Below are 14,489 nucleotides of genomic sequence, written 5' to 3'. Positions count from 1 at the left end.
CGATGGGAGAGCGGGTTTGCAGCAAAAATGTCCAGGTAATGAGGTTATTTGAGTACATGGCCTGCTTTTCCGAGGGAGGGGAATGTAGGAAGTCCTTGGAGTGGAGGCTTGTTTCTCTGATGTTCTCTGAAGTTCGCTGCAGTCATGGGCAGAGCAGTAGCCATACGAAGGCGTGAAGTATCGACAAGAAGCTCAGAGACCTCGGCCTTCACCCTGCCTTGTGTAGCTGGATCCTGGACTTCCTGTCAGATCGCCGGCAGGTGGTAAGAGTGGGCTCCCTCACCTCTGTCTCTCTGACCCTCAGCACACTTACCCCACAGGGGTGTCTCTTTGCCCCCTACTTTACTCTCTGTATTCCCATGACGTGTCGCCACCCACAGTTCCAATCTGCTAATTAAATTTGTTGACTACACTGCATTGATCGGCCGAATCCCAAATAACGAGGCAGCCTACAGAGAAGAAGTCATCACCCCGACACAGTGGTGTCAAGAAAACAACCTCTCCCTCATTGTGACAAAAACACAGGAGCTGGTTGTGGATTATAGGAGGAATGGAGACAGGGACCAAATTCAACATTTCCAAGACTGTTATTGACACAAAATGTCATGACACAATGTATTTTATATATTGTTAATAATATAAAACATATTTAGAGATTGTTACTGACAGAGCATCGTATAAGTTGTGTTCTGTGTGTTATGTGAATGTACTTGCCTGTGATGCTGCCACAAGTCAGTGTTTCTCTGTACCTGTACCTTCCCGTACTTGTGCACTTGGCAATAAATTCAACAGGACCTGAGAAATCTCAGTGAGATTTGATTCGTGATGATCATCTTGGCAGCTCGGTAGGTCGAATGTATGAGACAGTACACTGTTGAATGCAAATCCCTGAACAGTGTCGATGATCAGAGGGATCTTAGATTCCAAGTTCATCGCTCCCTGAAAGAGACTGCGCAGATTGATCGGGTGGTTAAGAAGGCAAATGGCGTGGTTGTCTTTATTAGTTGAAACATTGAGTTCAAAAGTCGGGAAGTTGTGTTGCGGCTGTTACGAGCCTGCGGTCGTACTGTGACTGTTTCTTTAAGAGCGCCGGCGTGAGGAGGCGGGACTATGACGTCAGTCACAGGCTGACAGCGCTGACTGTGAACTGAACCATAAGAGAGAGAGAGAGAGCGATCTGCAGACAGGCAGTCGGGAGAGAGAGAGAGAGAGAGAGAGAGAGAGAGAGAGAGAGAGAGAGGAGAGAGAGAGAGAGAGAGAGAGAGAGAGAGAGAGAGAGAGAGAGAGAGAGAGAGAGAGAGAGAGAGAGAGAGAGAGAGAGAGAGAGAGAGAGAGAGAACCACAACGAATGTGTGTGGCTGTCACTTCGTATAATCCATAGGAGTGGAGTTTGGAATATCTTGTGTTAACCCTTGCCTGGGTATGTTGTGTGGTAACCCCTGGAAGACGGTATTCCTGTGACAGGTCACTTTCGCTGATAACTCGTATGTGGACGGATTCAACGGATAAGAACTTCGTCGACGGTTATTTTGAAGTAACCGCCTTTTCTCTACATTTCACTCTGGATCACAAATATCTCTCTCCCATCATTTATTCCGTGGATTTCTGAACTTTCCTTCTTTACCATTTCAAGACTCTAAGCTTTGTTTCCTCAGGCTCGATAGTCTGGGGAATTATATTTACACATATATCCAATTAACACTGTTAACTTTCGTTAACTTACTATGTTATAAGTAGAGACCAATAAAGAGAGTGCTTTTAACATCAAAAACAGACTCCAGTGTGAACTCTATTGCTGCTGGTTCGTTTCTAAAACGTTACAGTTCGTAACACAGTTTTATAAAATTAGTTAGACCACATCTGGAGTGTTTCATACAGTTCTGGTCGCCCCCATTCTCGGAAGGATGTCGGGGCTTTGGAGAGGGCGGGGAAGAGGTTTAGCAGGATCTTGCCTGGATGAGAGAGCGAGAGCTATAACGAGAGGTTGGACGAACACAAAGTACACTGCTGATGCTGTGGTCAAATCAACACGTACATCCACGCTGGACGAACTCAGGAGAGACGAAGGGTCTCGGCCCGATACGTTGACTGCTCGTTTCGACGGATGCTGCCCGACCTGGTTGGACAAACTTGTGTTGTTTTCTCCAGAGCGGCGCAGGCTGGGGTGAGACTGGATGGACGTTTATAAGATTACGAGAGGAATAGATAGAGTGGACAGACGATATATTTTTCCTGGGGGTTGAAATGTCTAACACATTTAAGGTGAGAGTAGATGTGAGCGGCAAGTTTGCTTCTTTCCACAGAGTAGTGGGTAACTGGATCTCTGTCTGGGGTGGGAGACCAAAACCGGTCACGTGATGCAGTTCTCTCCCCCCCCCCCCCCCCCACCATCCCATTAAACCGCAGGAGGGCAACATCGCGCAGCCGTTTCTGAGGCCCCGCCCTCCTGATGACGTACCACACCGCGCATGCTCACTGTCTCCGGGTGTTTTCCTTAACGCTCGGTGCTGAAGTCTGCCGGATCCAGAAAGGCTTCTCATCTCGTATATCGCGGAGCCGGGGATCTGGATTACTGTGTCCGGGCTGAAGATATAACTTTCCTATTGGTGAGTATTGAGACCGATCCCGAGCAGGGAGGTCCGATGTTGGCCGTGAGCCCCGAACTGGCGGCCAGTTACTCATTTATTTTCCAGTTATCTGGGCTCGTCAAAAATATGTCGACTTCACTTAATCTGCTTTGAACGATTCAAACCAGGAGCCCAGGCTGTCTATTTCCGCAGAATTGAAATGGGAGACCAACCAACAGGTCACGTGAGGCTGCGTGCCGCAGATCCGCCCCGCCCTCCGCTTTGTGACGGAGGATCACGTGGTGTGTTGATAACAAGGTTGACATGAATAATATCAGGAACGATCGGCTTCATGTATGAGGAGCATTTGATGTCTCCGGACCTGTGCTCGATGGAGTTCAGAGGGACGGTGGGGGGTTGTGAGGGCGATGTATGATTAAGTAAACATTCCGAATGCTAAAAAGCCTGGATACAGTGTACATGGAGAGGATGTTTCCATTAGACGGAGAGTCTGTAATCTGACAGCACCGTCTCAGAATAAAAATGCCTCCTGTTAAAATTCAGCTGAGAAAAATCTTTTGGCCAAAAGGTGTCTGAAGTGTGGAATTTGTTGCCGCAGAGTTTGGTAGAGGCTACCGTTTGGGTATATTTATGAGGGAGATTAATACATTAAAGATTGTTAAGTAGCTACAGGGTTACAGGAGGAAGGCAAGAATATGGTGTTGAAATAAAAATCAACCATAGTTGAATGATGGGGCAGATCAGAAGGATTGAATCATCTGAATCTGTTCCTTCTGCCTGACCATGACTGAATGATGGCTCCTTCTGATTCCATATCGTTTTGTGACGTGTGTGGGACAATAAAAGATTGCTCACTGAGATCATTACTGTATATTTGCCTTCAATATTTAAATTTCAGTGAGTTTTGTTCTTAATAACATGAATCTGAAATTTTTGGTTCTCTTTTTTGTTGTTAATATGCTTCATTATCTTTCAATTTAAAGTTAGACCTGCAGTGAGAGATTTATTGGAAGAAAAACCCCAACTGGAGGAAAACCACGACTGATGACGAGGGAGCAGCAACAAGTGAACCAACCCGAGGACTGAGAGCATCAATCAGAGAGAACCCAACTGACTCGGACATTCCAGTGATTCAGTCAGGAGAAATTTTGGTGAGTCTTACTTCCTGTTCTTTAGACATTTCATACCTGTACAGTGGAAGGTAGCAAATAGCTGGAGTGAGGCTGAACATGTCCAGAAGTACCAGTTATGCCTCCGTCAGACCCAGTTGCAATCACTCCAGGTCTGGTAATGTGCATCCAGCAACCCTTTGAAACCACTCCCATTATGTGGAAGTCGAATCTGGATAAAGTCACTGAGAGACTGTATAAGTACAAACTCTTTATTCCAAGCATCGGGCTTACTCAGTTAGTCGCTCAAACAGGAACAGTTGATGACTGTTCCCGCCCAATCCACTAACTGACTAACAATTCCCCTTACACCACTGATATATCCGTCCAGATACCTTCCACACAAGAGGGTTGCCTGATGGGAACCCGAGGAGACTACAACTACTAGGATTGTGCCACACTTTTCGCTGTCTCATCCGCTAAAGCATTGCATTTAGTGACTCAGTCAACATGTGGGTGTGGGCCGCTCATTAAATAACAGCCAAAGCTCGAGGTAGCTGTAGAGTGGTGAGTAAGTTGTTTACAAAGGTGACATTACTAATGGGGTGGCCAGAGGAAGACAGGAATCCCCATGTTCCCAGAGAGCCCCGTAGTCATGTACAATTCCAAATGCATAACGGGAGTCTGTGTAAACGTTCCCACTTTAGTCTGTTGCTGGGATACAGGCACGAGTCAGAGCAAACAGTTCAGCCTTCTGGGCAGAGACAGCTGCTTCAAAAGAGGCCTTCTCAATTACTTCACTGTCCGTCACTATTGTATAGTCAGAATATCGTTTTCCTGCTGGATCCACAAAAGAGCTTCCATCCTCAAGGAACGTTACCTCAGGCTAGAGGGGGTTTTGAGGAAGGGATGGGAGAGTCTGTCCTTCTTTCACGGTGATCCAGACAGGGGGCAGTTGGTGCAGTCAAATTCATTGCCTGAAATTGAGCAGAGATTGTGTGCAATGTCTTGGGTTCAGTCAATTTTAAAAGAGAGTCTTACCAGATGTCCCGTCTTCACCTCAATGTCCTTCCAGTATCGGAGTTGGCCCACGGCCAAGTCTTGCCAGTCTCCCTTGCTGCTGGAGGCTTGTTTCCTCAGGGTGAAGGCAAGGAACTCTGGGCTCTTTGACTTGAACCCAGGGCAAACCCTAACGATGGTACGGGGAGCCACCAGTCCTGTCTGCCACCAAAGGAAATCCGGAACTTCGGCCAGTAATGTGCTGCCCTCTTTTCCTTAATCCTGTCCAATCACCATGACTGGGAACTTCTCTCGCTCGAGGGGTGCATAATATTGGCTTTCCTCAATGAGCACCCCCAGTGTCATAGCACAGAATCACATGAGGGTCGGCCGCTGACGGAAGGGGTTCAAACGCGGTGGAGTCCAGATTAAGTGCCCACTACTGGGGATTCGGAAACTGGGGAAGCTGTCGTTTGGTCACTGGTCCCAGGGTGATGCCCTTATCTGTGTCTCCACTCCTCCTGTCCTCCATAATCAGCTCCTTTGTTTTTGTGATAATGAGGGAGAGTTTGTTTTCTTGACACCAGTCAGATATTGTTCAGACCTCAGACAGAGTCAGCAATCAAATGGTTGAGCATGGTGCGATGAATGTGCTGAGCTGTGTATAGCACAATGCAAGAAGCATTGTAGGAAAGCCAGATGAGCTCAGGACAGGGAATTATGATATTATGGCCATTATAGGGGCTTGGTTGCACCCAACAGTCTGAGGGATTTAGAGGAACAAATTTGCAGAGCGGTCACAGACCATGCCAAGAAACAAAGGTTGAGATTGTAAGCGATTTTAACTTTCCATATATTGACTGGGACTCCCATACTGTAAAAGGACTAGATGGGGTAAAGTTTGTCAAATGTGCCCTTAATTGGTACGTAAAATTCCCGATGTAGAAGTGTGCAATAAGCTGTTAGGCAATGACCAGGGCTGGTGACAGAAATTAGTGTTCATAATGCCATGAAATTCAAAATAAAGATGAAAAAAGAGAGGTCTGGACCATGGGTTGAGATTCTACATTGGAGAGAGGTCAATTTTGATGGTATCAGAAAGGATCTGACAAGTGTGGATTGGGACATGCTGTTTTCTGACAAAGGAGTACTTTGTAAGTGGGAGGCCTTCAGAAGTGAAATTTTGAGGGTGTAGAGACTTTATGTGCCTAACAATGTAACAGTTGAAACGTAACTGGTGCAGGGAATCTTGGCTTTCTGGCTATATTGAAGCCCCGGATATTTCGTTCCTTTAAATGCCTCAGACTTTTGGGTGCTACCAAGACTCATTAATCATCATCCATGCCCTGAGCTCATCTGAACATTTTCATTGTCTTCTGTTGGTTTCTCGCTTCCCAATAGCTTCTGCTCTTTTGTTTGCCCTCTCTTTGGCTTTTATGTTGGCTTTAGCTTCTCAATTCAACTATGGTTATGTACTCCTGGTTTCCAATGTTTTCACTTCCTTGGGATATGTCGATCACTCAGCTCCTGAATTGCTCCCAGAAATTCCAGCCATTGCTGCTCCGTTGTCACTCCAACCTTTTCCCTTCCAAACAAGTTTGTCCAGCTTCTCTGTCATAGAATAATGGAGACGTTCAAAATAGAAACAGGCCATTTGGCCCATCTAGTCAATGCCAAAAAAACATTTAAGCTGTCTATTGCAACTAACTGCACTGAGACCATCGCCCTCCATACACCTACCATCCAGGCTTCCATCAAAACCTCTTTGAAATGGCGAAACCGAGCTCGTATTCACCACTTGTGCTGACATGTCATTGCACACTCTCACGACCATTTCAGTAAAGAGCTTTTCCATATGTTCCCATTAAGTTTTCACCTTCCCCACTTACCCATGACCTCTGGTTGCCATCCCACCCAACCTCAGTGGAAAAAGCTGCTTGCATTTACCCTATCTACACCCTCATAATCTTGTATACTTCTGACAATTTCCCAAAGCTATGTACAATGTCCTTGTTTATGTTTAGAGCCTTTTTTTACGTGTATAGGATGATGAGGGGCATTGATCATGTGGATAGGCAGAGGTTTATTCCCAGGGCTGAAATGGCTAACACGAAGGGGCATAGTTTTATGGTGCTTAGAAATAGATACCGAGAGGATGTCAGGGGTAAGATTTTTACCCAGAGAGTGGTGGGTGCGTGGAATGCACTGCAGGCTATTTGTGTGAGAGTATTTCAGTTACAGTGGGGCCAGGAGCCCGTGCTGCTCAGTGGGAAGAGGGAGCAATACCAATGGCGAGAGTCAAACTGAGCCAGGTCACAGATTGGAGATGGGAGAGATGCCCCATTCTTAAAGAGACAGGAAGAGCATCAGAGAGTTCGATGGTCATTCCAGGTACCAGCACTGTGCCCAGTTAGAAGATGATTTCTCTCTCCAACTTGGGTTGAACTTCACTGTAAGAGTGTGTTGCCAGATCACACCGTGACAACTCAAGTGAACTCATATGAAAAGTTGCCCCACACACATTGATGGATTTTGTAAATCTTTTTACAGGCTAAAAACAAGGAATTTATCTACGGGAATTTCGAACACAACATGCCAATTTTGCTGTCTCTGTCCAGATATTTAAGAAGTGGAGCAAGGGATTCACTCGATCATCCTTCCTGCTCAGGCTGTGGGGAGGGATTCACTTGGTCATCTGACCGACTGGCAAAGCGGAAATTTTACACGGGGAGAGGCCGTTCATTTGCTCAGACTGTGAGAATGGATTCAGTGGGTCTTCTCAACTGAATGTACATCAGCAAATTCACACTGGACAAGGCCATTCACCTGTTCTGTGAGTGAGAAGGGATTCAGTCGTCTTCCCACCTGTGGACACACCAGTCAGTTCACACTGGGCAGAGGCTGGTCATCTGCTGAATTTGTGGGGAAGGATTCACTCGGTCATCTGACTTCATGGCTCACCAGCGAGTTCACACTGAGGGGAGGCCGTTCACCTGCTCGGAATGTGGGAAGGGATTCACCTACTCATCCCAACTGAAGATACATCAGCGAATTCACACTGGAGAGAGGCCATTCACCTGCTCAGACTGTGGGAAGGGATTCACACAATTAGCTGGCCTACAAGCACACCAGTCTGTTCACACTGGGGAGAGGCCGTTCACCTGCTCAGACTGTGGGAAGGGATTCACTTCGTCATCTCAACTGAAGGTACATCAGCGAGTTCACACTGGGGAGAGGCCGTTCAACTGCTCAGACTGTGGAAAGGGATTCACACAGTTAGCTAACCTACAAGCACACCAGTCAGTTCACACTGGGGAGAGGCCGTTCTCTTGCTCAGACTGTGGGAAGGGATTCAATTCATCATCTAAACTGAAAGTACATCAGCGAGTTCACACTGGGGAGAGGCCATTCACCTGCTCAGACTGTGGGAAGGGATTCACACAGTTAGCTAACCTACAAGCACACCAGTCAGTTCACACTGGAGAGTGGCCGTTCAACTGCTTAGAATGTGGGAAGGGGTTCATTCGGTCATCTCAACTGAAGGTACATCTGTCAGTTCACTCTGGAGAAAGGCCATTCACCTGCTCAAACTGTGGGAAGGGATTCACTTTGTCATCTCAACTGAAGGTACATCAGCGTGTTCACACTGGGGAGAGGCCGTTCACCTGCTCAGACTGTGGGAAGGGATTCACACAGTTATCTGGCCTGCAAGCACACCAGTCAGTTCACACTGGCGAGAGGCCGTTCAACTGCTCAGACTGTGGTAAGGGATTCACACAGTTATCTAGCCTGCAAGCACACCATTCAGTTCACACTGGTGAGAGGCCATTCACCTGCTCAGTCTGTGGAAAGGGATTCACTCTATCATCTTGCCTACTGACACACCAGTCAGTTCACACTGGAGAGTGGCCATTCACCTGCTCAGACTGTGGGAAGGGATTCACTCGGTCATCTCAACTGAAGGTACATCAGCGAGTTCACACTGGGGAGAGGCCATTCACCTGCTTGGACTGTGGGAAGGGATTCACTTCGTCATCTCAACTGAAAGTACATCAGCGAGTTCACACTGGGGAGAGGCCGTTCACTTGCTCAGACTGTGGGAAGGGATTCATTCAGTTAGCTACTCTACAAGCACACCATTTAGTTCACACTGGGGAGAGGCCATTCAACTGCTCAGACTGTGGGAAGGGATTCACTCGGTCATCTCAATTGAAGGTACATCAGCGAGTACACACTGGGGAGAGGCCATTCACCTGCTCAGACTGTGGGAAGGGATTCACACAGTTAGCTGGCCTACAAGCACACCAGTCAGTTCACACTGGGGAGAGGCCGTTCACCTGCATATTCTGTGGGAAGGGATTCACTCAATCATCTCAATTGAAGGTACATGAGCGAATTCACACAGGTGAGAGGCCATTCACCTGCTCAGACTGTGGGAAGGGATTCACTCGGTCATCTCGCCTACTGACACACCAGTCAGTTCACACTGGAGAGAGACCGTTAACCTCCTGTTAATGTGGGAATGTATTCACTCAGTCATCTAACCTTATGTAACTCTCACTCCAGCTAGCAGCTTAATATAGGGGGTGATAGCCCCCTAGCTCGGCCAAATGTGTGTGGATGCTGCGCCGCGTCCCCTGTTACATATCAATACCCCAAAATAACAAACAGTACACAAGATGTGATTCATAATTCTTACTTTGACTAAAGGGTTAGTAAAGTAAAAAAAAAGGGCCCACTCTCCCCATTTGTGGCTTCTCATCTCTCCACAACAAAAGCCCATGAAATTCTCTCATTCAGACTCACAAGAAAGAACATTTCTGTCATTGGATAGCCCAGCACTACAAAACCCTGTTATCTCTAGTTGTATCCTAAACATTGCTGCTGCAGAGAAACCACTACCTCAGCAGTGAAACATTACAGAGAGGTCATTACATTAGCAGTGAAACCTTACAGTGTGTTACACTTACAACACACTACCGGATTCACACAGGGGAGAAAGTTTCAATAAGCTTCATGCTGGATATTTGTCCATCACCATTGCTGAATGCTATTTTGAGAGTGATTGTAAGTGTTGAACTCTGCAATTATTGCTGCTGCTCACCACACCCAGTTCTGCACCCTGGTCACTGGGCCTGGGAGGAGTTTCTTCTGCTGCATATTCACCTTTAATGGGACTAGATCTGTGACAAATGAATCAGTTCTATCTTAAGCACTGTCTCTGTTACTTAGTGAATTTATAACACACCTAGTGTACAGTAGAGAGTCAACTCAGGCTGGCTGAACCCTGCCAGTGATTCTGTTCCACAACAGATCTTTCAAATCCTCCCCTGTTGTTCACCTCTCACTCTCCCTGGGATGAGGTCCAAATAGTCATCACTCTGTGGGTGAATATGTTTCCCTTGAATTTCTTGCAGACTGAAGAAGTCGAGCTGACTGCAGTTCTGTCTGAGATGTTCTTTGCCCCTCTAATCTCTGGGCTGAGGAAGAATGACATTGGGAGTTAACCTCCTTAATCACGACTCATGTCCACATTATGGGTCACTTTCCCCACTTCTAAAATGTTGTTAGCGAACACCACTGTCCTCTAAAGACTGAAAGCAGAGTGGGAAGTCATCAATTGGATTTTCAATGAAGCTGGGTCAGAAACCAGAGGGAGGTCTGCACAGAGCAGAATTTGGGGCCCTGGACGATGTTCGGGGTGAGAACGTATGATGAGGAGAGGGGATTCAGCAACAGGGCATGTCAACGAATGACATTTGGAAGCAGATTGACAGAGAAAGTAATTAGGTTATCTGACTGATGACACAAACACTACCTGTGGTGAGGTGTTCCACTGGCTGAGGAACATGTGTGTTAGGAATGGTTTTATCTATTGGGGGAGTTGTTCCTGCTTGTTTATCCTGTAATATTATAACCAGATGGATTGACCTATCTGAAATAATGTATTGATGATCATATAATTTGCAAGATTTTGGCTCTAAAACTGGATCAGGCTTGAATTTATGGTGTTTTCATGAGGTGATGGAGGGCATTCATGAGTTTGTATTTTAAAGCAAGATTTTGGTGAAAGATATTTGCCACTTGATTGTACCTGCGTAAGTAATCAGATTGAGTTAAACTGCTGCAGGATCCTAGAATGTGTTGGACTGTGTCTGGTTTCTCTTGGCCTTTTCTGCACTTACTGCTTCGTTTGTTTGTATTTCATGAAGTTTCGATTTGTTTTACTTTTGTTACCCACCTCGTCCTGTATTTCCGCAAGGAACTCCTCTGTTTCTGGGAAGAAGTCTCCAACTCTCAGTCAGGTGCTCGATGCTTCCTTGTCACCATCTCGTCTGCTCAGATCATTGGGATGTCTCCCATGGAGGGTCATACACATTTCACTGGTTAATGTTTTCATCCAGAGTGATGATTTATTTTTCTGAGCCAGCTTGTCATTTAAGTTTTATGGTCTGTATTTCTTATCATAATTGCATATACACACATGGAGTCAGTTCAGTTCCTCCGCCATATCCTTATCTCCATTTACAATTTCTCCAACATCATTTTCTTTCAGTCCTATATCTACCTCACCTGTTTTTTTACTCCTTATATACTTGAAAAAGATTTTAGTATCCTTTTTGATATTATTTGCTATCTTTCTTTCATAGTTCTTCTTTTCTCTATTAATGACCTTACTTTTCTTTCGTAAGTTTTTAAAAAAAACTTCCCAATCCTCTGTCTTCACACTAAGTTTTGCTTCCTTGTATGCCCTCTGCTTTGCTTTTACTTTGGCTTTGACTTCTCTTGTCAGCCACGGTTACATACTTTATCCATTCGAAAACTTAGTTTTCTTTGGAATATATCTGTCTTGCACTTTCCTCACTTCTCGCATAAACTCCAGCCACTGCTGCTCTGCCGTCCTCCCTGCTAGTGTCCCTTTCCAGTCAACCTTGGCCAGTTCCTCTCTCATGCTACTGTAATTTCCTTTACTCCACTGAAATACTGACACATCTGATTTTGGCTTCTCTTTCTCAAATTTCACAGTGTACTCAATCATGTTGTCATCACTAAGGGTTCCTTCACTTCCATCTCTCTAATTACCTCTGTTTCATCACACAATACCCAATCCAGTACAGCCGATCCCCTAGTGGGCTCAACAACAAGCTGTTCTAAAAAGCCATCTCATAGACATTCTAGAAATTCTCTCTCTTGAGATCCAGTGCAGAACTGATTTTCCCAATCCACTCTTCCAGTAGCGATCTGATTTTCTCAATGATTTTCCTTGCTTTTGACCCCCTGTCAAAAGTTCTGCTAATGTGAATAGATCAGCGAGTAAAAGACAACCTGATTTCCAAAAGGCATAAAGTTAGAGATGACACATTTCTTTAATATTTAAGCAAGATTACATTTTTATTTCAATCTATTACAGTTTCAAAATAACAAAAAAAGGAAAAGGGCCAGAAGCAAATGTTTGGGCGCCCTACATTTTCAGTAGCACCCCCTTTGGCAAGTATCACAGCTTGCAGACACTTTTTTTAGCCAGCCAAGAGTCTTTCAATTCTTGTTTGGGCAAATTTCTGGGTTCGGACATTAGTAGCAATGTACTAACTGTGGAAATTACAAACCACAATATTATTAGAATCACAGAGCCAAGCAGCAATGAAACAGGCCTATCAGCCCTTCTAGTCAATGCTGACCTGTTTTTGTTGTTACTGCCCATTTCCAGCTACCTGCATCAGAGCCTCCATACACCTCCCACCCACGTCCTCACCCAAATCCCTCTTTAGTGTCTAAATCAAACCCACATCCTCCACTTCCACTGGCAGCTCATTCCACACTCTCACCAACCTCTTCACCAAAGTGAAGAATTCCCCTTCAGATTCCCTGAAAATAATTCACTTTCACACGGAACTTATGTGAAATGTCAGGATGAGAGAGTGGACGGGGCAGAGAGGGAAGACAGTAAAGGGAGGGGTGGTTGAATGTGGAGAGGGAAACAGAGCGGAGTGTTTATACTTAATATTTTTTGAGAAAAATTAATCGTTTTAACTTGCTGCAAACCTACTCTCCATATCCTGTATATTCTTAACCAGATTACTGATCCAGATGACAAGTAGCAATGGTTGATGTTCAAAGTAAATTTTATTATCAGAGTACATAACTTTTATATAGTCAGATACCACATAAAACCATGAGATATCTTTTCCTACAAGAATACTTAGCAAATCTTTAGAATAGTAACATGATCGATGAAAGATCAAGTAGAGCACAGAATTCAACCAACTATGCAAATCCAAATATAATTAAATATCAATGAATAATGAGAGCAATGGGGTGTAACGCTGAGGAACCTCATTGGGCTCGGGCCTCGAGTCCAATAAACAGCCTCCCACCATCACTCTCTGCTTCCTACCATCAAGACAACTGTGCATCCAGTTAACCAGCTCTCCCTGGACCCCGTGTGATCTAACTTTCGACAGCAACTTACCATGCTGAACCGTATGAAAGAACTCACTGATGCCCATATCGGCCACGATCCTGGGACAGAGATGTCACCGATCAGAGGGCATGGATTTAAGCAGAGGATGAAGTGGTTCAGAGGGATCTGAGGAGGAGATTTCTCACTCAGAGGGTAGCTGAAATCTGGAACTCACTGCCCGAGGTGGTGGTGGAGGCAGGTCCCTTCACAACATTTACGAAGAGGATGAGCATTGAAACTGCCGAGATACAGTCGGCTGTGAACCAAGTGCTGATAAATGGGACCAGTGTAGACAGTGAGTGGATGGTCAGAACAGGTATGGCCGACCAAAGGCCTGTTTCCGTGCTGTTTGATCCACCACTCCGGACATGCTCAATTAACGATGGTGGCACCGCAAGGCATTGATTGCAAAACTCCACACCCCTCTCCAACCTAAAATAATCCATACTGAACCCCTTTGTCACCATTGGAAGTATCTGTTTCTGTCAAGGTAGCATTGAGATTGGTCACTTTTGCTGAATAACTGGCAATTGATGAAGTTCCTGTGTCTTCCATTAATGTTGCTGCCTTACAGCAAAACTAACCCTCTCACAGTGTCACAATCAGTGATTAAATCCCGCATCAAACACTGTGCTTTCAACCCTGCACTTGATCCATCTCACTGAGGTTCTGTAGACACAAACCCTGCTCTCTGCATATGTGATCACATCTCCCCTGCTTCTGACATTTCAAATACCCTCGGAATGGTTTTCTGATTCAGTCTGAAGGTTATGGTACATTCAGCTCATCGTCAGACCTGACAAACCATGTCTTCCCACAGCTGGTTCCACCTGTTGGTGTGTCCTCTTTCCTCCACCTCCAGGGAAGCTGCATCTCCACACAAGCTCCTCACTTGAGACGACTGTCTATACCCGTGACATAGGAAATCACATCTCTGTCACTCTATTCCAGCTGCTACCACCATAAAAGCATAAAAGCCAGGACCAACAGGCTCTGGGACAGCTTCTTTCACCAGGCCATCAGACTGATGAACTGACGCTGACTTGAATGTACTCTATATTACATTGTCTGTTTTAATTATTATAAACTCTTATAAATTACTATGATTGCACGTTGCACATTTAGATGGAGACATACTCCTCATGAATGTATGAAATAAAGTCAATTCAATTCAATTCCTGATTCTGTGCCTGACCTGCTCGCCTCTGGGTATCCTCCGTCAACAAGCTTCTTCCTCAGTCACCTTCTGTGAGTTCACACAAACAAAAAATAAATAAATAAAACGATCTATTAGACAGCTCCTGTACCCCTTTACCCCTGAACATGTTCTTC

At 45.4% G+C, this 14,489-nt stretch overlaps 1 protein-coding gene across 1 annotated transcript in view; it reads left to right on the top strand.

Moving 5' to 3' along the window:
• LOC132386637 (zinc finger protein 271-like) overlaps positions 1–11,957 on the top strand; it is an 89,402-nt gene extending 77,445 nt beyond the window's left edge. The window contains exon 7 of the mRNA XM_059958932.1: positions 7,622–11,957. Within this exon, the coding sequence (XP_059814915.1) occupies positions 7,622–9,211 (1,590 nt within the window). The 3' untranslated portion in view covers positions 9,212–11,957. The remainder of the gene's footprint in view (positions 1–7,621) is intronic.
• The last annotated feature ends 2,532 nt before the right edge of the window (positions 11,958–14,489 follow it).

Source organism: Hypanus sabinus, unplaced genomic scaffold (assembly GCF_030144855.1).
Source record: "Hypanus sabinus isolate sHypSab1 unplaced genomic scaffold, sHypSab1.hap1 scaffold_124, whole genome shotgun sequence".
NCBI classification, from domain to species: Eukaryota; Metazoa; Chordata; class Chondrichthyes; order Myliobatiformes; family Dasyatidae; genus Hypanus; species Hypanus sabinus.
This window is presented reverse-complemented; position numbering and strand designations above follow the sequence as displayed.